Source organism: Chamaea fasciata, unplaced genomic scaffold, assembly GCF_029207755.1.
Source record: "Chamaea fasciata isolate MVZ Bird 193981 ecotype frontalis unplaced genomic scaffold, bChaFas1.0.hap1 SCAF_1, whole genome shotgun sequence".
In the NCBI taxonomy this organism is placed as follows: Eukaryota; Metazoa; Chordata; class Aves; order Passeriformes; family Sylviidae; genus Chamaea; species Chamaea fasciata.
Window position 1 is genome coordinate 16,693,015 of NW_027094086.1, and position 24,929 is coordinate 16,717,943.

At 33.0% G+C, this 24,929-nt stretch overlaps 1 protein-coding gene across 3 annotated transcripts in view; it reads left to right on the forward strand.

Moving 5' to 3' along the window:
* CSMD3 (CUB and Sushi multiple domains 3) overlaps positions 1-24,929 on the forward strand; it is a 593,609-nt gene that overhangs the window by 534,753 nt on the left and 33,927 nt on the right. For all 3 annotated transcript variants that reach the window (XM_066177261.1, XM_066177253.1, XM_066177270.1), the window contains 8 exons: positions 533-706; positions 2,172-2,345; positions 5,732-5,917; positions 8,854-9,027; positions 14,726-14,908; positions 16,494-16,670; positions 20,085-20,264; positions 23,895-24,068. In XM_066177261.1, coding sequence (XP_066033358.1) covers positions 533-706; positions 2,172-2,345; positions 5,732-5,917; positions 8,854-9,027; positions 14,726-14,908; positions 16,494-16,670; positions 20,085-20,264; positions 23,895-24,068 — 1,422 coding nt within the window. The remainder of the gene's footprint in view (positions 1-532; positions 707-2,171; positions 2,346-5,731; positions 5,918-8,853; positions 9,028-14,725; positions 14,909-16,493; positions 16,671-20,084; positions 20,265-23,894; positions 24,069-24,929) is intronic.

Sequence of the window (24,929 nt, forward strand, 5' to 3'; positions counted from 1 at the left end):
GAAAGTCAAATTTCAGCAATAAATTGTTCAAGTTAATTTTTTATATTGTATGAAGGCTATATTTATAATGTCCACATGGATTGATATCGATAATATTTGTATTATTTTTATTTGTGTGGAATTTTTCTATTTAGTTAAAGCTATGATGCTGTAATGTTACCTTATTAATTTAATCATAATGAAAATTATACTTAGGTAAATAATACATATTTTTTACGTGTTACAATAAAAAGGAATTATTCATGTTTTTTAAGGGAAATTTTGTGATATTTATGACATTTAATCTCTTTGCTACATCATCTTTTTAAATTTCTTCATATGTATGGTTATACATATACAAATGCATGACTGCAGTTTTCACCAATCTAATAAAAATAAAGTTTTGAATTAGGTCAATAAAAAATTCTGCAAAGACATTCAGCATTTCCTTGTTTTAGTTAAAGAGGTTTATTTAAAATTTCTATGGCGTAGTTACTGATATTTTTTCTTTTTTTCTCTTTTTATTCTTTTGCTTTACTATAAATAAATATAGCTGGTCACTGTGGTATCCCTGATCTTATAGTCAATGGACAAGTAATAGGAGAAAATTATGGCTATAGAGACACAGTCGTTTACCAGTGCAGCCCTGGTTTTCGTTTGATTGGCTCTTCTGTAAGAATATGCCAACAGGATCACAACTGGTCTGGTCAGCTTCCATCTTGTGTGCGTAAGTAAGCATGGCAACACATAATGATTTATGTCACAGGAGTATCTGTGTCAAACAGGGTGAGGATTGAATGATCCTCAGAAGTATAGGACCGCATAAAATCTATGATTCATCTATCAGGTGGAGTTAAGTGTTGTCACCTAAAATTTCCACTGCATCTTTTGGCTACTGAGTACCTGCTGTTATGGATATGAAAATTTTTCAGAAAGTGATAGGGCTTATGAATGCCACTACTAAAATTTGAAAATGGCTTTATGACCTGAACTGGCTTTTGGAAATATTTAATATATATTTACTTTCACACTTTTAGTTAGATAAGTAAACACTGCAGATTAAAATATTTTCTTTACCAGGTTATATTTTCTTTTCTTCTCCTTCCTCACAGAGATGCTGTTACTTTGATTTGTGGTTTTGGGGATCTTTTGAGTAAATATTGTGCTTTGTTAATAAGGTTTCTTTTGCATGCTAAGTGTGTAAAGCTATCACATGAAAGACCTTTGAGTAATAATGGGAATTAATTAAAGAAAATTTGAGATTTCTCTAAGCACTTTAAAATAAATTACTACTATTTTTGAGGTTCAGTAATATTAATGTATTGAAACTGTATTAATTGGCCTCCAAATATCCTACAGCTCTATTTCGTAGCAGAAATTTTCTCAATGCCCAGTCATAGCACACAATGTTAATTCATTTATTCTGTGATGTTTTAATTTTTATTTTTAATTACTGACCAACTTTTTTTTTTTTTAACCAATGGCTTGTTATGAAATACGATAAAATGTTTGCAAAGTGTTTTGGATCATTTTGTGAATATTAATTTGTGTCCAATTTTCCTTACTCTTTTTTTTTTCCCTTGTTTTTTGTTTTTTGTTTTTTTTTTTTTTTTTCTTTTTTTTTTTTTTTTTTTTTTTTTTTTTTTTTTTTTTTGTGTGGGCACAGAAAATAAACTTTGCTTTCTGTAGACAGTTTTTGTATTAACATAAGAAAAATTTCACTGTGCCAATAGTTCTGGTTTTTTGGTTTTTTGGGTTGTTTTGTTGGGGTTTTTTTTCCAAAAACTAGTCATAAATTTATACCTTTGCTAAGTATTTAGGCCAAAAAGATAAAATATTGAGCTTATACTAAGACAAATTTGTAAGAAATAATACCTGAGGAACTAAGGTAGGGAAATACTTCCTTTTGATTTCAGACTATACATAATGAAAAACTAGGGCTTGCTTTTCTCCTGCTTCTTGAGAAGAGTTTTCTTCATTTGCTTTCATTACTGCATGTCAATTTCTATTCAGTTTATTTAAAAATTTAAAGGAGTTCATGAGCATGAATACATCATGGAAAGTATGCAGTGTCTTATAATATCAAATTTGAAAATACTATTATATAATTATTATCTATTGCATAATAAATAATGAAAAGTGATAACATCTTGTACTATTTTGTTTTTGTTTTTTGACTGGTGCTATGCTAGCCGTCAGCTGTGGTCACCCTGGTAGTCCTATTTATGGAAGAACAAGCGGAAATGGTTTCAACTTCAATGATGTTGTGACATTTTCATGTAATACTGGCTATGTCATGCAAGGACCAACCAAAGCTCAGTGCCAAGCTAATAGGCAATGGAGCCACTCACCTCCAATATGCAAAGGTAAAAATGCAGCATTTACGGGTTTCTAACTAAATGTTGTAAAATTAAGGCTGAAAAATAAACAGAGGGTAAAGGAACACAAGGCAAAGTGATTCCTCTCTCATCAACAGACACTGATTAACATAATAATCTTATCAATAGTTTTTTGTGATTACATGATGTTTTTCCCTTAAATTGCCAGGATAACAGTTAAAGAGAAACTTTCTTATGTGTCTGTAGATTGTATTGCTTTTCAAAAAATTGTTTCTACAAGTTACTTAAGCAAAATTATGCAAAGGTAATTAAGAGTTTAAATACTGAAATAATTTTCTCTGCATTTTTAGCCAACATAGTTCTAACAGACAATAAGAAAACCTATTCTTTTCCTTTTGTGTTTCCATTGGTGCTCCACTGAGCATCTTGACTTTGAAAATTGTTATTCTAATTCATTAGTATTGTCCATTTGAGTTGGTTCTCAATGCTTCTAGATTTTATCTGTAAATTTCTTTCACTTAGAAAAATAATACTTTGAAATTAGTCCTGTTTGAATTTTCATAAGCAGTTTTAGGAAAGTTTTGATATCCCTGTCTTTTTAAAATCTCTTATGTCCTTTTTAAATAATTGGTTTTAGAAAAATATACTTTATGCTGTAACCTGCATGTACATATGCAGAAATTCTAATCATTGTTTTTCAGCGTCTTCTCTGCAGTGTCTATGGATTTTTATCTGTCCATAAACTATATCATATTTTTTTGTAGATGTTTATTGATTGTATTGTCTTTTCAATAGGTGTTCTCCACTTGCATTTGATCACTTTCCCCTAAGAGATACTGCTAAATAGTTTAGAGAACTTAAATTTCTAAGGAACTCTCTGTTGATGAGAAGATATTATTTTCTAAATTTACAATACTAAACATGTATTGTGTGTTTAGGGTACCTACTTAATCTAATTTTCAATGCAGTTGCTATCACTCACCTTGGTATTCTTATATTGCAGAGTAATGTGCCAAAGTGCTGACAACTTATTGGCATGTAGGGATTGGTAAATAAGTTGATCAGGTTACTCTTGAAATTTTACACAGTCCTAAAATTGTGTATTGTATATTGGTTTCAGGAGAGAGTTTAAAACAAAAAGAGGTAATCTTGTGTTGGGCATCATTAATCATGTCTGCAGTGTGCAGTGAAATCCTTTCTACTGAATATGATTACGTTTTATTTGCTTTGAAGTTAAATAATAATAATAACTGTTGCCTTGCATATTTGTAAACTACCAAAAGTTCAGTATTTTAGAAAAGGCTTCACACCGTTGTGAAGACTTTGCTTATGTCCTATAATTTTTTCATATAAATTCAGCAGTGCACTTGCTGTTGTTATACTATTTACAACTTTGTTAAATATCTAGTTTCTTAGCCAATCATAATAATTGTGGGAAACTATTAAAATGGTCAAAATTCCTTGTGTTTTATTTCAAGTGCTCACTACTCCTGAATAATGAATAAATTCTTTTCATTACTTTAAATATATGCTTAGTAACATGAACATGGACAACATTCTCAGGCGCATGGTGTGATTCTTAGGGCTGTCCTGTGCAGGGTCAGGAGCTGGTTTTCAATGATCCTTGTGGGGGAAAAAAAAAAAAAGAAAAAAAGACTGAAATGTAGCTTAGGCTTTCATCCAGGAAAAAAAAATAAAGTTCAATATTGACCATCAATGTAGCTAACAAATCGTCGTGTCCTTTACTGCTAAAGAAGTCAAAAACAAGCAGAAAGCTATTTCTCTCCTTGGAAAAGGTATGTTTTCTAGGCTTGTAGTACCAATATTTGAGACCTGCTAGAAGAAGCACGCAAGCAGACTACAATATTTATAATAGTGGCTAGAGAGGACGTGAGTGATAAAATGCCTATATTAAATTATCTTGAATTGCATCTGGCAATACCATTTTTCCTTTGCAGATTACAGAGCTTTTCCGCATTTTTTGATAATTTCATATATAGACATGCATGCACATTTACCTCTGAAATTCAACAAATATGAATGCAGGGTGCTGCACCTGGGGAAGAGTAACCCCAGTAACCAGTAACCACAGTAACCCCATGCACCAGTACAGGCTGGGGGGTGATCTGCTGGAAAGCAGCTCTGCAGAGAAGGACCTGGGTGTCCTGGAGGACAACAAACTGTCCATGAGACCAGCAGTGTGCCTTTGTGGCCATGAAGGCCAGTGATGTCCTGGGGTGCATTAGGAAGAACATTGCCAGCAGGTCGAGGGAGGTGATTCTGCCCCTCTAGTCAGCCCTAGTGAGGAACATCTGGAGAACCTGGAGTGTATCCAGTGGAGGGCTACAAAGGTGGTTAGGGTACTGGAGCATCTCTCTAACAAGGACAGACTGAGGGAGCTGGGCCTGTTCAGCCTTGAGAAGAGGTGGCTGAGAGGGGACTTCAGTAATTGAAGAGGATGGAGCCAGGCTCTTCACGGTGTTGCCAAGTAAAAGGATGAGAGGCAATGAGTAGGAACCAATGCTAAGGAAATTCCACCTGAATACACATTGCAGGTATATAGATTTGCACACAGGTGTATGCAAGTGCCTGTATGTAAACATGCAATTGATTATAGGGATAGTAATTTTTATGGGAACTTTGGTTTTCTAGAGTAACTTTGAATAAGTGATGATGTGTTTCCTTGACCAGAGGAAACCACATGAAAACTGTTAAAAACATCTTCATGACTCCCAAAATAAGTATTATACTGAACTCACAGATAGCTGTAAGACACAGAAAAGGGGTGGAAATCCATATTCAGAAATTTTCAGAAATATAAATTTTAAAGTGATAACAACTCAAAAAATTCATCAGTATTCTTAACCACTAGTTAACCTCTATTTTTAGAAGCTCCTACCCACTTGTTGGGATATGTTCTTATTCTGTCAGATTCACCAGAATCTTACCTAACTGACCTTGTGCACTTTAGCTCAAAACATCTGTCTTAAGTGTGATCCATTATCAAAATATTGGTATAGGAACATAAGTATGTTTGCATTTATGTGTGTGTTAGACCAAAGTCACATCTAGACACAAAATATGTTTCTATTTGTGGAAAATAGTGTATGTCAAGGCAGGAATATAAATTCATTTTATTAGTATGTTCAGTAACTTTTAGTGGCCAATAATTTTACGGTATAATCACACTGTAAAGAAGCATTTTCTTTTATTTGCTCTGGGTTTAACATCTTCTGACTTTAGTGTCTCGTCGTTTCAGTTCTTCTTCCTAATTCACTACCATTATATAAAAAAGTTAGGATATATAAAACCAGGATAGCAACACATTGGTTATTTCTTATACAAAGAATAGGAGACCATTTTAGGAGACTGTATTAGTATGGCTCTCAATTCTGTGCTCTTTTTCTTTTTAGTGGTCAATTGTTCTGATCCTGGAATTCCTGCAAATTCTATAAGAGAAAGTAAAATCGAACATGGAAATTTCACATATGGCACAGTGGTATTTTATGACTGCAATCCTGGATATTTTTTATTTGGCTCTTCAGTTTTAATTTGTCAACCAAATGGCCACTGGGACAAACCTCTACCTGAATGCATTAGTAAGTAGATAATGAGTTTGCTTCTACAAAGAATGTGAACTAGACCTGGTATTATTTTGCACAACATTTTGATCAGTCTCATGACAGCAATTACATTAATCATATTTATATACATTGGTGTGTGTGCAGTATTGATGGAGGGTCTCAGCAGCTGCGGAAGTAGCAGTTATATTGTTCTTGTATGTAGCAAATAAAGGGAATATTTATGAAATGCAATAGCGAAACAAATGTCTCTGAATGCTCCAGTATGATAATTCCTGATAGCAGGAATACAAGGTCAAAAACTGTTGGTTGAAATCGCCACTAATAGCACTGTGGAACACCTAAGGTGTCATTTGGACAATGTCCTCAGTTTACCACACTGATAGATGTACCTGAACATCATACTCATATGCAACCTATTACATAAGGCAAGTAGATCAACACAAGTAGGTTATTTTATTCTGGTTTGTCATGAACAACTTTCTAACTCTGGTGCAGATATGGCCAGAGATGTTTCTTGGACTTTTAATTGGTTGGGACTGTTGATTTACCTGATTCTTTATTAGTCTGTGAAAAAGGTTTAGTTTAAGATCAACATTTTTCACTGAGAAAGGCTTCTTTTCTAGGGATTAAAGGGGAAACAGGCTAAGGTTTCCTTATTCAGGAATCATGGACTGATATTTGCAGTACTGTAGCTGTTTGTTCTCAGGAGGCTTCACTAGTTCTACTATTCCATAGTTCGACGATTACCTCTCAAAAAATAGGAAAAAGTAAACTTTTTTTCTTATTATTGCTAATTTCAGTTATGGAACTGGTCCCTTTCTTTGATGGAAAAATAGCTTGATTGCAAGTCACAGTTAAATGTAAACCAAAGTGTCTATTGATTAAATTTAAAGGCAACATTACCATTTCAAAAAGAGAAATATTGCTTAATAGTAAAATATCTCCAAAGATAAATGAATTTAAAGGCAAAGTTGAAAAGATTTCTTCTTTCTACATTTTTATTTTAATCTATAAGTCATTTTTATCTGAATTGTCACAAGTAATTAAATAATACAGCCTTTATTCTTCTTTTTAAAAAGCTTTGGGAGTAAAAGTGATAAATGTACTTTTGAAAGAGCATTTTCTGCTTTATTTGTGTCATTTTTATAGAAGTGGTCAATGATTTCTACCTAGGTGGTATCCTTGATATTTTGTAATTGTAAGCTTACCAAAACTTCTTAAGGGCCTTTTCTTAGTAGCTTCTGGAGTTTTGGAAAACTATTGCTGGAATGGGACTTTTTACAATGGCGTGTATTGATAGCACAAGGAGTAATGGTTTAAACTAAGAGTTCATTTAGATTAGATATAGAGAAGATTTTTTTTTTTTAATAAGAGTGTTAAAATAGAAAGGAAGAAATTAGTTAGTACCAGAAAAAAAGAAGAAATTCAATCAGCTTTTCATGTGAAATCACAGTCTGAAAACATTAATATCAAATTAAATTTTGTAGAATGCATAATCAAATTAAGGGTAATATTCAGGGTGTTATAATTTTTTAAGTCAATTATTAGGGATCCAAGACTTCTAGACATAAATGTAAACAGAAAAGTGTATATTGGAAAGCTCTAAGGTGGAAACTGTAAGGTACCAGTATGAAATTAACTCTGTCCTGTATGATATCTGAATAAAGCAAAAGAATAAATCAAGAACATTACAGAAAATAAAATATTCTGAAAAATTGGGAATGTTCTTCACAAAGAAAAGGGTCTCATTTTGTTGAAGCCTGCATGATCAATATACCTTTTTATTGACAATGTTCTAAGTCTTCATTCTCAACAATCATTCATAAGTGAAAGTAGATTTTAGTTAAAAGCAATTGATTGAAAAAATAACATGCTGACAACAAGTGCTTGTTATGTAAAGTTGACTATTCTGTCCATTTTACTCAAAGTCCTCAAAGCCTGCAGAATGGTCTCAGGGCCAGTGATACTAGGTAGGAATCAAAGTTGGTCAATAGCTTACCACATTCCTAAATTCTTTGTGGTCCTGTCAGGAAGGTTCTGTACCATGAAAGTTGGGCCTTTAGAAGAACGTGTCATTAAATGCAAATCACTATATACATCAATTAAAACTCTAAGACCAAAATAATCATTTAAGAAAGACAAATTGTCACATGATTTTGGTCTTATGCTGGATTGCACAATCATTGTACTGTTGCATGTATCTCAAATGCCCTGGATGTGAACACATCCTCAACTCTGACCAGGCTTCTGATCTGGATTTTTCTTTCATAAAAAATTTCTGCTGAAAATAGTATTTAATACGATGAAGTTTTGATAAAAACGACAGTTGTATGATTTAGCAGCTGATTCTACTACATTGTTATTTGCAGCCCTAATTTGTGGATTTCTTGGTACAAATACAAATATCTCTGAACAAGATAATTTACATACCATGGACAGATGTAAGATAAGAAGAAATCAAACATCAGGCCTAGATTCAGTTTGTGTACATAGTGGATTTGGTTTATGAATTTCAACTGTGCATTTCCCAAACTTGATTTATTTAGCTTGCTTTAAATTAACTCCTTGATCTGAATTATTAAAAGAGACATATTCTGCATATTGTCTACCACAGCAGTGACTTTGGCAAATAGTGTGTTCTTGTAATTTTTCTCTGGAGTACAAGGTGTGTGCATGTGTTCGTGCCATAAACATCAACTTAGTGAATGAATGGTTTTGAACGTCAATATATGTATATTAAATATCTTTTTTGACATCTCCAAATATTTCTTTCGCAGCTTTTGGTCAGAAGTATATTTTGTATTCTAGTCCCATTACCTTACCCCTTTCCCCAAACCCTAAAAATGTTAATCCCTTCACAAAGTTTATGTGTGCAGTTATGTAAATGAAAATAAAAATTGTTTGATCAGTGATAATAACCTTCTTTTATCTCCAATAATTATGCATTGTAGTGATTGACTGTGGACATCCTGGAGTTCCTCCTAATGCGGTCCTGTCTGGAGATAAATATACCTTTGGTTCTACTGTTCATTATACCTGCACAGGTAGACGATCACTGCTAGGGCAGTCATCTCGCACATGCCAGTTAAATGGACACTGGAGTGGATCTCTTCCTCATTGCTCAGGTAATATATGTGAATTAATGACTGTATCTTGAAGTTCTTTTAAATATATTTTGATTTTTTCAGAAGACCATTTAAAAATCTGTAAAATCATGTATAAAACTGAATTACCATCTCAGTAGAAGTAAAAAGAAAGTAAAACCAAAATACGTACAAAGTATTAGCAAGGAAATAATCTGGAAGTAGACTTTCTTGGTGGCACTTAATATGAACAGGAAATTTCACGTTCAGTTGACTGTTAATAAATCAGTTTGTTTTGAAAACATTTTTATGTGATTTCTGGCAAGAGTGTTAATTTTCACAGTGAAATCTTCAACATTGTCTCTTCAAGATGATGGGTTAATTTTCTTACATTTTTTGTCTTAACTTTCAAAATGTCTACTGGCTTGATGACACCTCAGATATAACTTGATTGTGTAATACATCCATCTGTATAATAAGGCCAGGTGGGCTCCACATAATTTCAAGACAGGACACTCAGTTTTTTGGGGAACACCATCCAATCCTTGTAATAGTTTAGCCCTCACTGGAGTCAAGATGTTTTCTGAAAAACGTATTGCTTAGGAATATTGTGTTTCACAACTTCAATTTGATTCATTTTAAGATCAGTGATCAAGTGAAAAACAGAAATCCAAGTCACACGCTAATTTGGGATTTGATTAAATCCCTTTTGTTATTGCAGACTATGTAAACAAATACTGTGATAAAAGTTAACCAGGTTATCAGTTTTATTCTCAGTAAATACTGGTGGAAGTTCTTTCTTGTCCTGTTTCATTATTGAAGAAATCAGAGGGGTTTTGAATCTTATTTCAACCGATGTAATTCAGAGAATTTAGACGTTTAATGACAGAAAATAAGAAGAAAATAAGTGACATGTTTTTTCTTGGATCAGATCTATGCCAAAACTAGAAGTGAAAAATAACTGATATGGTAAACTTATAATGCTCTACTAGTTTCACATTTAAAATTCAAGGTTCTTTACAGTATTAGTAAATAATAGAATCATAGAATGGTGGAAGTCAGAAGGAGCTTTACAAATCTTCTAGTCCAACCGCTAGTTATAGGTAGGGACATCTTCCAGTAGCATCATAGGATAGTTTGTGGTGGAAGGGCCCTCCAAAGATCATCTAGTCCTCCCTTACTGCAATGAGAAGGGACCTATTCAACTAGATCAGGTTACTCACAGTCCTCTTCAACCTGACCTTGGATACTCCCAGGGGGTTTGCATCCATAAGTTCTCTGGGCAGCCTGTTCCAGTGACTCACTGCAGACTTCATAAGACATGTCTGCTTTATGCCAAATTTAAATTTAGCCTCTTTCAGTTTAAAATTGTCCCTTTTTCTCCTGTCACTACAGACCTTGATAAAAAGCCACTCTACATCTTTCTTCTGTATTTTAGGTATTGAAAGGCCACAATAAGGTCTTCCCAAAGTCTTTCTTTCTTCAGGTTGAACAGCCCAAATTCTCTCAGCCTTTTTTGCACAGCAGAGGTATTCCAGCCCTCTGATCATATTTATTAACTTCCTCTGGACCTGCTCTTTCAGGTCTTTGTTCCCGTTGTATTGGAAACCTCAGAAATGGATACAGTAGTCCAGGTGGAGGTCTCACATGTTTGAAACCAATTTTTTATTTTCTCCTGCCCTCATCTCTTCAGTGTATTCAGTTATAAATTGATTCTTGGCTGCAGTTTCAGAATACAAAATTTCACAGCCCATCCACAGAAATAGTTGAAAATTAACATGAAATATTAAAATAGATTTCCTTGGTTAAAGTATTACGTAAATTATTGCATTAATTTCTGAAGTGTTGGAAGAATTTTTCAGTATCTGAACTTTCTGCAAACTCTCAGGAACCTAGAATGTGACAAAACCTAGAAAATTTACACCTCAAACTTTCTATTAATAAAGCAGAAGGAAATCTGCCACAATAGAGAAAAGATCAAGTTCTTATAGTCTGTAATTTTTAAAGGTATGCACTAGAATTTAAACTTGAATGTAAAATAATCTTATTTAACAATATATTCATGTGTTTTCAAATTTGAACTATTTTAATAAAAAAGGTTTTTACGGCTAGTATGAATCCATATTAGTCTGAGGGAAAAAATCCTCTTTAGATAAAATCTAAGGCTGCTTATTGTAGTTTTTCATAGTATTAATACGAAAAGATTTTCTAAATTTAGAATTGCAAAAAATAATTTAAGAAACAGACAAAAAATATCAAGGAATAGAGTCCCAAAATGCAAATAAAAATATCAAAGCAGCCCGACTGAAAGTAGGACTATTCTATAGTATTTTTTTCTACTAAATTAAATAACTTTTGAAATATCTTGGGATATTATGAGTGAGGTACGTGATTTTTTTTCTAATTATTGTTTTTTACCTATGCATAGGAAATTCTAATCATATCTAATTAATTTTTTCAATACATGAAGAAAAATTTCCTTGACATGGGAACATTTAAACGTTAATCATAATGAAACGAACTGTACAGAATACAAGCTTGTTTTCTTTAACTGTACTCTACCGAACTATAATTCTTAGTAAAATTTTGAGATTTTGTTTTCAAAGCTATTATCTGAAATGCTTCCTCATTATAAAATAATCTGCAGTTCATGACACAGAATTTCTGTATTTTGCATCTAAAATATGTAAAATCATCAACTTTCATTATTAGTCTTTAAATTTTTTTCTTAATTTTAATGCATCGTAAAGCTTTAAAATTTGCATGTTTGTTGATATTATTCATAATATATATAATATAGGATATTTAACTGAGAAAAGATACAACGTGCTTGTCCTTTTAGTATATGAAAAGAATTTTAAAAGAAAACTCTGAATCAGTGAACATAAGGTAACTAAATTTTGCATCATCCTTATGACAGTTTCTTGTCACATGATTTTGAGCTAGAAGGAATTGTCACATCCCATTGATATATACTGGCATTCAGAAATAGTTTTCAATCATCATATGCGTATCAGATGGAGTCAGAAATTTTTTGCAATGTAGAATTCCTCATATGTGCAACAAGGGTTGTAAATAGTCTAAATCCTCCATTTCATCAAGATTAAATGTCAACTGAGATTTTGTTACACATGTGAGTGAAGGATGGCTCATTACTAACTGTAAAAATAATTTAGTTGGGTCTGCATGAGGTAATAGAAATATGTTTTCTTAGACTCCATCACAGTCTACAACTTCCTTATGAGGGGGAGAGGAGGGGCAGGCACTGATCTCTGTTGTGCCGTGACAGGACCCAAGGGAATGGCCTGAAGATGTCTCAGGGAGGTTTAGGTTGGATATCGGAAAAAGGTGCATATCAAAAGGTGGTACAGCTCCCCAGGGAAGTGGTCACAGCACCAGCCTGGTAGAGTTCAAGAAGAGTTTGGACAAAGCTCTTGGGCACAAGGTGTGACTCTTGAAGATGGTGCTGTGCAGGGCTGGGAGCTGGACTCGATGATCCTTGTGGGTCACTCCCAGCTCATCTTATTTTGTGATGTTTTGATTCCATCATATCTGATGTAATCAGTCATTCAGAAAAAAAAAAATTTCTATAACCTTCAATCACAAGAGCTGGTGGTTAACCTTCCTAAAAAAAAAAGTCTAATAATCCCCAGTAATAATTAGAAAAGAACACATGATTTCACTTAGAAGAGGAATATCTGATTTCTTTTTTGGCATGGAAAATAACCTATTTTCATTTTTTCATCATAAGATTCGTTTAGGCATAATGTTAAGTAACTTGCCAAAAACTGAGCTGTTATTGTGGAGACTTTACAAGTGTAGAACAATGGGTAGGCCCTGTTCCAATTTTGTTGTAATCTAACTAAATACTTCTAGAAAACCTAAGATACGGATTCCCAAAACAACCAAAACCACCCTTGATCTAGGACTTTTTTTAATTATTTCAAAAATATGAAGCAATTTTTTTTCAAACTACAGGGTTGTTAAGTCACCTAAGTACCTTGGACATAAATTGTTTTGAAAGCTTATGGAATTTTTTTGCAGTAATTTGGAACTATTTGCAATTTCTTTTTAAACAAGGTTGGCAGTCTGCTTTACAGATCTGTGTCACATAATGAAACAGATAAACAGAGAGCAGCAGCCCAGCCTCTCAGTCTGTGATTTTGAACCAGACAGCTATCTCTTTTACTTACTTGAGTAATTTGTTATTTCTGACATCATTTAAATACATAGTTCTGTGCATAATGGACTAAGCCAAGTATTTGCTCATGCACAATAGTTTTCAAGGCAAAGTAAGCTAGTTCTACTCTTCTCCCTTCACTATTCAGTTCTGTACATACTTTTGTCAGTGAAGAGTTTTTTCCAACCCTTCACTCCCAACAGCATTTTTTAGAAATATACAGTGCCAACTAAGGCAACAGAGCATTTGTTTTTCTCTGCATAAAACACTCCAGGGTCCTAACTTCCCAAAGAACCCTTCTATAGTGAATTTGTCACTTTTGGTCTTTTGCAACTTTAGAGTTTACAAATTTATTTGCTATTTCCATGAAAAAAAAATTCTCTTACTACTTCTAATTAAGCTTAGACAAACCCCAGAAAAGTATGGGTATTCTGCATAGCAGATTATTTACATAGAAGAATTAATTCTTTCTACTTGATTCTTGAAATATTTCATCTTTATTTAAAATAGTATAACTAACTACAAAGTAATGCATATATTCTCTCAGAAATATCAATGTTTGACATATTTTTTGTCTAGAAGACATTAATTTTATTTGTAAGTTGTTAGAAAAATCATGGGTTATGGGGAAAACCTGAACAGGAGAGCTCCAGGAATTTTAGAATTCAATTCTTCAGTATTAAAACTTAGTAATATAATATACCTTCATCTCTTTTTGCATAGAAAACTATCTTAAAGTTCTCTAAAAAATTAAGTAGATGATCCTAAGTAAATATTAAAAGATTCAAACAAATGAGCTGTTGCTCATATAGTGTGTTACTTGGAACTTCCTAAAAGTTCTTACCATAGTTGAAGATTTAGATATGTAATCGTAGATATTACTCTTACTTTTTATTGTTATTGTTATTACCATGTTGATTATTCTAACATTTGTATATTCAGATAGCATTTAATATTATTAATTTATTTTTATATAAATATAAACATATTTACCATTAACCCTCTGTCTTAAAATTTTCTGAAACATTTATATCTGAGGGAGATTTTAGCTATCAGGCAGTTTTGAAATGATGTTGCAACATTTCTAGAATTCAGGAAAATGCTTCACGTCTAGTACACATAACATTGCTGACTAGAACTTTCATTCAATGGTGAAACTGTTCCAACTCTAGTGATATCATAAAACTAAGAAATATTTTATGAACCCTAGTTATACACAAACAAGAAAATTATCTTTGCAATCAGGACCTTGGTTTTCCTCAGAACTCCTTATTTTAAAATGAAAAATTACCAAACTTTTGTGCTTGTCTTTTTTTTCCCCCTATTTTTTTTGATAATTCTGTTATCAAAATTTTAGCATGGTATTAGGGGAATTTGAGGAAATTATAATTCTTTTTCAATATTCTTATAAAACAAGTACAAAAAATTAGTGGCGGATCAAGTAATTTTGCAATTATAGGGACTCACAACCACTGATATATATGGGGATTTAAAAAAATACATATGGATATAAAGATATATATTTCACAGTTATTATAATCTTTGTACTCTAAAATCTAGGTGATACAGCTGGTTCTTGTGGTGATCCAGGTATCCCAGGCCATGGATCTAGAGAAGAAAACAATTTTAAAATTAAAAGCACGATACATTTCAGCTGTGATATTGGATATATCCTCCACGGCTCAGAAGAAAGAACATGTTTGGCAAATGGAAGCTGGACAGGCAGACAACCTGAGTGCAAAGGTAAATCAAAGTTTCACTCTATTTTTATTCCTTTTTTTTTTCTGTTGATCAGAAAACCAATTTTGCATTGCCAGCTTTGTGTTGTGAATGGGATGCAGTTATTTTGGACTGACAAATTTTTCAAAATAAGTTTTTGTACTATAGCAGTGGCTTGGCATCAGGTGAAAAATTTGAAACCAGTTCCTGGCACCCATGAAACTGCATGTTTACAGGTTTTGAGGAAAAAAAGATAGATAAGCCTCTAGAACTCAAGTTTTTAATGAATATTGTTTTGCTTAAAGATCTCAGCATAACCTGACCTCTAATCACAACCATTATACACCTGAATTTCAGAAAAAAAGACCCCAGTTTTAGGAAAATGTATCAATATTTCTTTAAATTTATACATATATGTATAATTGGTTGACTTAAAAATTCATTTAATAATACTGTTGGCATTATTTTTCAATAGAAAACAAAATGCTGAAACAAGTTTAATTGTAAAAAATAATTCTGGAAATTTCAAGGTAGACAAATTATCATAAAAGAAAGCTATAACAGGATATTTCTGAATAATCATTTATTGCCTAAATTACCTTGCTTCAGAATAGGAAATAAGTCCCAACAGATTCTTTTACAAAACAAAGTATCTTGAAAATAAATATTTAGAGAACATGTACTCTTATTATCTACTTTATCGCTGTTGACTGTGTTATCTGTATGAAGGAGTAATTTCATTTTAAAAACTGGTTTCATAAATTGGTTTTGTAACATCCTTTCTGCTGAATCATTGTCAACTTTACACAGCATTAAAAATAGTATACATATGTGGATGGGTGTGTATATATGTGTGTGTATAAATATATATATGTATATATGTTCTCATGCTTGTATCAAAAGGGATACACTTTGCCTAACTGTACTATCTGCTATTTTTCTTTGACCTCATCTATTAAAGGAATAAATCAGCTCTTGTGCATTTCAAGATAATTTTGATGATATTTCTTTCTTGAAAAATAAATATAGTTCACAGATACAGGTAGGTGTGGGAAGTATATGCACAGGTACATTGTTCTAGTTTAGGTCATATAAATTTTATATGTATATATATGTAATCACATAAGAAGGGCGCATTCAAATTCCCAAGCCTCATGTTAAAGAACTGGGAAAAATCAGGGTTCCATCTGTCTGTGAAGTAGTCAGTAGTTGACTCCATTCATTTGAATGAGGAAGAATATTTTGGTGATTCTGGAAATGCATGATTCAAATTAAATCTACAATTATAATTGTAGATCAGGTATTTTCTCATAATTGAAAGTTTGTTTTTGCAGGTAAACTAGCTTTTCACTAATCCAGATTATAAAGCTAAATTTTTAGGTTTTGTTTCTCTACAAACCAAAGGGGAAAAAATAGTCATTCATGCTCACAGTTTTTTACTGTACAATATGCTTTATCAGTTGGTGGTGAAACTTACATTTTTAAGGACAACAGAATAGGTTTTTACCAAATAACACTGGTGGCAGAAGGACTGTTCCTGCTTCAATTTTTTGTATTTCAGAAATCATCTTTTCTATATTATGAAAATATTTCACATTTTCCTTTATAGCTGTGCAGTGTGGTAATCCAGGGACAACTGCTAATGGAAAAGTACTTCGTATTGATGGAACTACATTCTCTAATTCAGTAATTTATTCATGCTTGGAAGGATACATACTTTCTGGGTCATCTGTAAGACAATGCACTGCCAATGGAACATGGTCTGGATCCTTGCCAAACTGCACAAGTAAGACACATTCCTAATGAATAGTCTTTGTTTTTCCTCTCCTCTGAAAGTAATTAATAAAGCAAAATATAGAGGTCTCATGTCAATAAATTTTCAGCTTTTTCTTGCACTAGTTCTTACATAATTTTGTATGCTAAATATTTTTAAAAATATAATACTATGCAAATGTGAAGAATATGTTTTTAAAGGCAGAGTGTAGAAAAATGTATAGACTGCTGTTTCACTTTAAGGGAGTTGTATGGTTACATGATCTGCCTACTTTAATTCTTTACTAGTATATATATTCAATCTTGTTTATGTTTTGTGGTATGACATATCCAGACATTTTCACTTTAATTGCTTTATTTCATCTTGAAAAATTAACAGTATAATCTTCTGTTCCTCCAGAGAGTAGAAAATAAAAACTATGTAATGAACACTTGAGTATTCTTTTCGTAGTGACTCCAAGGTCTATACTGTTGTCCCATTTTGACATATCATCTTCTGTTTGGCCTCTTTGTTAACCTTAAAACTCCTCTGGCTACCCAACTAACAGAAGCTATTCCAGCATCTCTAACATTCATAATGAGCATTTTTCAACACTTTATTTTCAAGCCCATCTGTTCCTTCTTTATTACATGTCCTACTTCATCTTTTAGTAGCAATTATGAAAATTTTACATTTATGTGATGCATGCGACTGCCTGTCATTTTGAAGAAACATATCCTCATCAGTGATATAGCAAACTGGTTTTTAAATTTTGAACACACTTACAGAAACCCAAATAGATGCCAAAAGCTAGATGATAAAACTTCTTGTGTTTTTAAATCAATTTTATTGGATTTTTTTTTCAGTCATAAAGCCTGAGAAAGGGTCCAGTGTTTTTTGCTTATTTATTATTTTACAAATTAGAATGAGAACCAGATTAATTGTACCAAAGATAAAGGTGTTTTTTGATGTCAGCTGCGTCTTTATTTTTTTTCTTGTGTTTTGGAATAACATTTCACAGAAATATGTGCCAAAACAGTCTTCTCAAGACACATGTATCAGGTAGAAACATGAGATTTTAACTTGAAATATGGTGACAGAGAAAGTATCATTGTAAAACAAAGAGAGGGAAATTCAGAATATACCACTTTTGTTTAGTCAAGGTGTTGTCCAAATTTGCAGCCAGTCCGTACTTATTACAGTTCCTTCTTTCTTCATTGAAAATGCTGCTGTTTAGGGCTGACACGGTAAGAAGAGAATAGTGTAGATAATTTTATGTTCCTTTTCAGGCTGGGAGCCCTGGGCAGTGTGCCATAAAACTGGACTGACCTGTGTGCAAGGTCACCCAGACCTAGACCTTAGCAAGCTATTATAGGATTTTCTTAGAAAGAAACAACAGTACCATTTTTGCAGTCAAACATAAACAATGTTCTCATGATATCTTCTTGTCCCACCGCTAAATAAAAAGCAAGGCTGTGCAGTCAGCAAGGTGTAATCACTGAGCGCGGGCTGCCTGCAGCCCCTCTGTTGCCATGAGCTGGCTGAGGCTGTGCTCAGGCAAGAGATCTGTGTGTCACAGCCCAGGTGTGAGGGCCACCCTGGCTGTGTAGCATAGTCCGGGTCACTGAGGGCCACCCTGGCTGTGTGGCACAGCCCTGGGGCTCTCCAGGTTCACTCTATTGGGATTCACTGGCTTTTCAACAGGAAATGCTCTTCTGGTCAGCAGCACTACAACAATTTAAAATATTTTTGCCTAAAATAGTGACTTAAGTGACGGTGGTCCAACTGAAATGAAACAAAGATTAAAGGAAAGAAGATTAAAGGCATCAGCTTTATATTTTAATTCAGTCAAAACAATAGTATATCTGTAAAAATATTGTGGATTATTTTAGTAAAATTTAGGCATTAAGGATAGTAAGTGAAATAGTTTAAATAAAGAAAGTTTCAGAGTAATTGAAAGTACTTGTGTAGATAAGAGAAACAGTTCTGTCTTTCCCAGTTCTATGTTACTTGAAATATTACCAAGAAAAATCTATGGCTTTTTTAGTTTTTAATTTATTTGAAATTACTGTGTTACTAGGTAAACTAAAATAGGCTGATCTCCAGTTTTCTTCATTAGTACATTAGCCACCTGTTTTCTTTATCAGTACAGTTGCTACCTTTACACTAAGCCAGATAACCCTGTGGTATGTTTTCTACTCTCCTCTATATCCATACAATGATTGAATGGGACACATTAAGATTGATATATGCTGTGTAATTAGTATCTGCTCACTCAGGCCATGGTAAACTGTAGAGAAGGTATACTATATAAATATCTTGGATTCTCAGGTCCTGAGTTATTAGGTCAAGGGAGTGACACCACAAATACGTAGTCACGGATTTTTGTGGTTTTGGAGATCTGGATCCAGAATGGGTGACATTCACATTAGCCTTGTTTTGGTATTGAGTTAGAAGTGGCCAGGACACGTACTCTGGCCAGGAAACTACTTCCTACACTTTTCCAAAAGAAATAGCAATGCTGTAGGGTGATTTTCAAGTTTACTATACAATAAACCATAAAACACTATGCTATATTTTGTATTAACTGATTTTTTCCCTTTTTTTCTTTTTTTTCTCCTGGAAACAACCACTTTTTGGCATTGCCACTAGTGTTCCCTAGATTTCTTTACTCTAAAAACTGTTCCAGGAATTGATAGACCCAGCTGACCTGATCTGAGGGAAACTTACCTGTTTTTAACATTATTCTCAGATTACAATGATATAAAACTTTTTATTAACTCCTTATGAGTATTATATTTCATTAGGAAATTAAATTATCTCCTGAAATGGGAAATCATAAAAAGTTTTACAACCAGTCCCACACATTAAAGTACTATAGACCTAGTTTTTATGTAATCCATGGCTCATGTTTAGGGGTCACCTGAAGATTCTTACCAGTTTATGTACATAGCAACTATGTGAGCATTAATAAAGTGGGAGGTTTGGCAGCATATATTTTAAATTTTCCAGATTTTGTTTCCTTTCAGAATACCACAGAAAAGTAAAGTAAGTAACAGACATCTACTTTTTTAAATATGAAACTGAATTGATAAGAAAATGTTACTGTATCAAAGAGCATATGGATTATTTCTTGACGTTTTTGGTTTTTTTAATTTTGTAATCTTGAAATTTTGTCAATCGAAATTGTACAGTCCTTTACTACTACTGTTGAATGAAAGTATTTATGTTCTCCAAATATAACTGTTTCATAGCTTCACATATGTTTGGCAGCTAATTAGGATGGCATATCTTTATCTTCTCTCAGTGGAGATAAGGTTTTCCTACTTTTTCCTTCTCCTTTTTTCTGCAATCGATGCCTAGTTTTGTCATGTTTTTTTTCCCCCCTCACATATAGATAAATCTCACTTAGATTTTAAAATATGTTCCTTAACTGTTTACTTGCAGTTATCAGTTGTGGAGATCCAGGAGTCCCAGCCAATGGCATGAGATATGGTGATGATTATGTTGTTGGACAAAATGTTACTTATATGTGCCAACCTGGCTATACAATGGAAGCAAATAGCTCCCTAATTCGCACTTGTACAAGCAATGGCACGTGGAGTGGAGTAATCCCAATGTGCAAAGGTACAACATTTATTTTGCTTGTCAGATATTTTTTCTATGATATTTACCTACACTGTTTATTGTAAATTGTTAATTTATTGTGCATTTCCACAGAAATCAAAACTTACTTTTAGTATGAATATATTGAATAGATTTCTTTGGCTACAGAAACAATGACTTCATCCTTTGCTTCTTTTCCCTTTTATATTTCTACAAGCACAATATATTGAACAGTTTTTTTATAGTTCTGTAGAATATTACTTTGCTTAACTGAACTACCCAATATGAAATGATGGCTTAGATGTGTTAATTGCAGTTAGCATGTCGTAAGAAAGTAACCATATATATGTCCCTGCTTTTACAAACAGAACACTCAAACATGTTAAAGATCTAAATATATACAAACTGAAATTTTTTAAAGGCAAATTCATCTGAATTACTCTGTCTATAATATTAAGATTTTTTCCAGATCCCTCCTTTATTAGATGGGCACCTGTAAGCATCACCGTGATACAAAAAGACTTAATTCTTCTAGAAAGTTTCCCAATAAAGATTTTTCTGCTTCATGCTGTTTCCTCTACTGTGGAAACTGAATTGATTAATCTCAAGATACTTCTTCTTCCTGTTCTTCAAAATGCATACTTGATTTTTAGGGATTTTTTTATTGTTGTTGGGTTTGGGGATTTTACTGTACCCTGTTAAAATTTTAACAGCAAAAAATCTGAACATAACTGAAAGACAAACTGTCTCATCAAAAATGTCTTCTCTGAGAAATTCACTTGCTAAACCTTAAAACAAATTCTATCTAGAGTAATTTTTCTCTCTTCCAGATAATACATATGTAGAAAAATAGCATTACCATTTGGTGTGTTCTTTCTGGGTTCACACTAAATATGTCTGATTCTATTCTTTCAAATCTTAGCTACCTTTGTACTTACTTTTTTCTTTACCATCTTCATGCTGTTTCATTTTAAGGAAGCAAAGTAATATACCTGCTAAGCAACACTCATTTTCCTCCCATGAATTCATTTGTCAAACAAGATCAAATTAATTTCAAATCTCCACCATATTTGCAATTACTTTTCTTACTGAATGCAGTTCCCCCAACATCTTGCCAAGTCCAGTTTAATTCTAATTCACCTTTGACAATGTCAGTTTTTAAGTTATTTGTCTGACATTCTTAAGGATGTCAAACGTTGAAATCCTCTTGACATTTCACTTCTTTTTTCCTATTTGCACTGTGCCCATGGATAGCCTCAGTTTCAGTTAAAAAGGTATTTTGAGAACTGAAGAATGGACATAGTGGTCATATTGACCAACGCTGTCTGTCTCCAGGAGTGGCTGTAAGTCAGTGGCTAGAAGATCATAAGACAGAACAAGTATTTATGATAAAGTATCTCAGCCTCAAATTCTTATGGTCTGCAGGACACCTAACTGGGACCAGGAGATATATCTCTGATTTGATTCAAGCAGAATCATACAAAGAAAGAATTTTACTGTCAATTCTAACTTTGAGTTTTTGAGTCTTTCTGATTTTGGGTCATACATATTTAAGGCTTGTATAAATGCTAATTAATAATCCTGTGAAGAATTACTAGTGTTCTCAGAATTTTATTCTACTTTACATTAGTTTGTGTAAGTACACTAGACAATTTAATAGTGTTAGTAAAATAATATATAATATGAAGTACTGTAAAATGTATAGTAGTTTGTTTTTACTGTCAGATTGAAGTGCCGGGGTCCTTTGGTACTATTTAGTTAAAATAATTGGAAAATGAACTGGGCAGAAAACACATGAATAATTGTCACTGTGCCATTGAAAGGGAAGATATAAATACTGCTCTGCTGTGCCAAGTTGGAAAAGGATGCATGTTCATCTGCAACTCAATATTCAAATATTCTAGCATTGTCTTTTTTTTCAGACTTGCATTTGTAATATACTTGTAGTTCTGAAACTGAGAATGTTGTGGAACATATTTTTGCCTAACCCTCTGACCAAAATAGAGAAGATTTATGGCTTGTTGCTAGTGTTGTTTTGTTTTGCTTTCTCACCCTAAAATTCTGATGTTACGTGTATTTTCTTCTACTTCTCTCTTTCACAGTTGTTCACCAGTATCTCCTCCCTTATTAGTCAGCTCAGAAGTTAAAATATAGAGACCCTTTTAAAAGGACTATTTGTGAAGCTCTTGGAGAATGAAGACAGAATTCCGCTTCTTAGAGCACTTATTTTGAATTATTTTTATTAAAACATCATAGAAGTGTGGCAAAAGCTACCATGACCTTTTCTGGACCAAAACCAAGGCAGCAAAATCTAGATTTGGTTTACTGCATGGCAAAGGATTATTTGATACTAGTATTCTCAAATAGCCATGAATGATGCTTCAAAGTATCTTTATGGTTTACATAACTGAGATTCTCTCACTGGAGAGAATGATAAGAATGGAGAAATGGTACATAGTGAACCCTCTGCAGGTTGCATTCAAATACATATAATTCATCACCTAGTGCCTCTGAATTCTTTTAAGCCTGCAAGATGACATCTGCTCTAAAGATTAGTTTAAAGCTTACAGGTGCAGCATTTAACTTCCTCCATTTTTGTGACCTGTGTGTTCTCTGTTTGATTTTTAAACACCATATCTTCTCAGATTAAATTGTATTAGTTTATTTGCTTTCTCTTTTGCTAGAACAGTTTACTTTTTTTTTTTTTTCCTATCTCATTCATTCTATCAACTTGGTTTAAATTTCATCCTATCTCTTTTTGGTTCAGGTTTTCTTTCATTTAATTTCTTTAATACTATTTCTCCCTAAACTTTCTATTAGCAATTGTCTGTTACTACACCACTATCCAGTGAATAACACTTTTATCTTCATCACAACAATTGTATCTCTTTATTTCTACTGCCTTCCCATACTGGTTTTCAGTCCTCTTGCCTGGAGAGAACTGAATAGAAGATGTTCCTATTTTTTCATAGGAGGCCTAGCAATTATAAAATATACTAAAATACTTCTTGTTGCCCTTCTTAGAGGTAGCAATACTAAGAGTTTCAAGGAATTGCAAATCCTTTCATCTTCTCTCTCTTGCTAGCAACTAGGTGCTTTTTGGTGATGAACTACTCACAAAGCAAATAGTAACCAAACTGTGCAACTTAGAAACAGGCTTTCAAGTAATATTTTGGAACCGTTGCCCTGGAATTTCCCTATGCATTAAATCTAGCAAATGCCTAAGCTGGTCAACAGGAAGAGAATATTCTATTATTGCCACAGTAATTATATATGGTTGTACTCTATGTTGTCCTAACCAAAAAAAAAAAAAAAAAAAAAAAAAAAAAAAATTGTAGTGGATTACCAGAGATATCTTAAATTTCACACATGTCATAGTTTCTATACTGATTTTTAGGTAGTTTTCCTATTTGGTTTGATGCAGAATCCTGGTTTATTTAAGACTCTTCATCAATCATCCACTGCCTCATAAATGAAGGAAACCAGACATACTAACTTCAGGAAATCTGGCAAGAATACAGTGAGAAAGCATGCTCTGACTGTATTGTCCTCTAAAAAAAGGTGAAATTAGCCCATATGGTTCTTCTAGTAATTGTGTACATCTGGGATATTTACAGCAGCTGGGCCTAATTACTTTGAATATTATTGCAGCTGTTACCTGCCCAGCTCCTCCGCAGATCTCTAATGGAAGGTTGGAAGGAACAAACTTGGACTGGGGATTCAGCATTAGCTATGTCTGCTCTCCAGGATATGAACTCTCTTTTCCTGCTGTTTTGACTTGTGTTGGGAATGGAACATGGAGTGGTGAAGTACCTCAGTGCTTACGTATGTATTCACATCATAGTCTGTATTTTGCTGCTCAACTATAACGGTTTTTTCCTCATTAAAGTTTTCACTTTTTTTTTTTTTCCTCCCCATGGTTCCATTAATTTCAAACCTGGGACAATTACAATCCTTCTAAAAATTTCTAAAATTTTCCAAAGTTTTAATGTTGCTAGTAGATTGAGAAGGTCATGGGAATATCTGTAAACACTATGTGAGCTTATAGGAGTCCTTGGAAACAGATTCAAAAAATATTACAGTAAATGTGTATAACATAATCCAAGGCCATTCAAGATTAAAGGTGCTGTCTTTTTTTCAAATTTAGCCACATTTGTGATAGGGTAACTTTCATTGTAATCTGTTTTATTTCCTCATTACTCATCTTAAACTTCCTGTGATGTCACAAAGAAATCTCCCTGGCTATAATGTTGATTAGGACCTGGGTGATTCAGTGACAGTTATTTTTCACCCTGCAGTAAATTAACCTATATATTTTATACAGTAAATTTTATTAATCTGAAAGTTATAAATATCATTATTAGATTTTTATATTGCTAAAAATTTCATTAAAGTATCCAAGCCCATTTACTATATATTATTTTTAAAGTGATTGTGATTCTTCTGAAAGATATTCAGTTGATTGCACTGAAAAAGGAGATTTTGTAGTTATTTGTGGAATAATTATACCACTCTGTAATGGTCTTCAAAAAGGAGTCTAACTGAAGAGGATAATATCTTATTCATGGCTTTACAGTCTCTGAAATTTAATTTGAAGTTGCCAAGTAGCTGTGCTTGCCAGGTAGCTTGCTAAATGTTGCAAAATGCACTACTCTGTTATTTTACTTTTAATTTTTTTTCATTTTT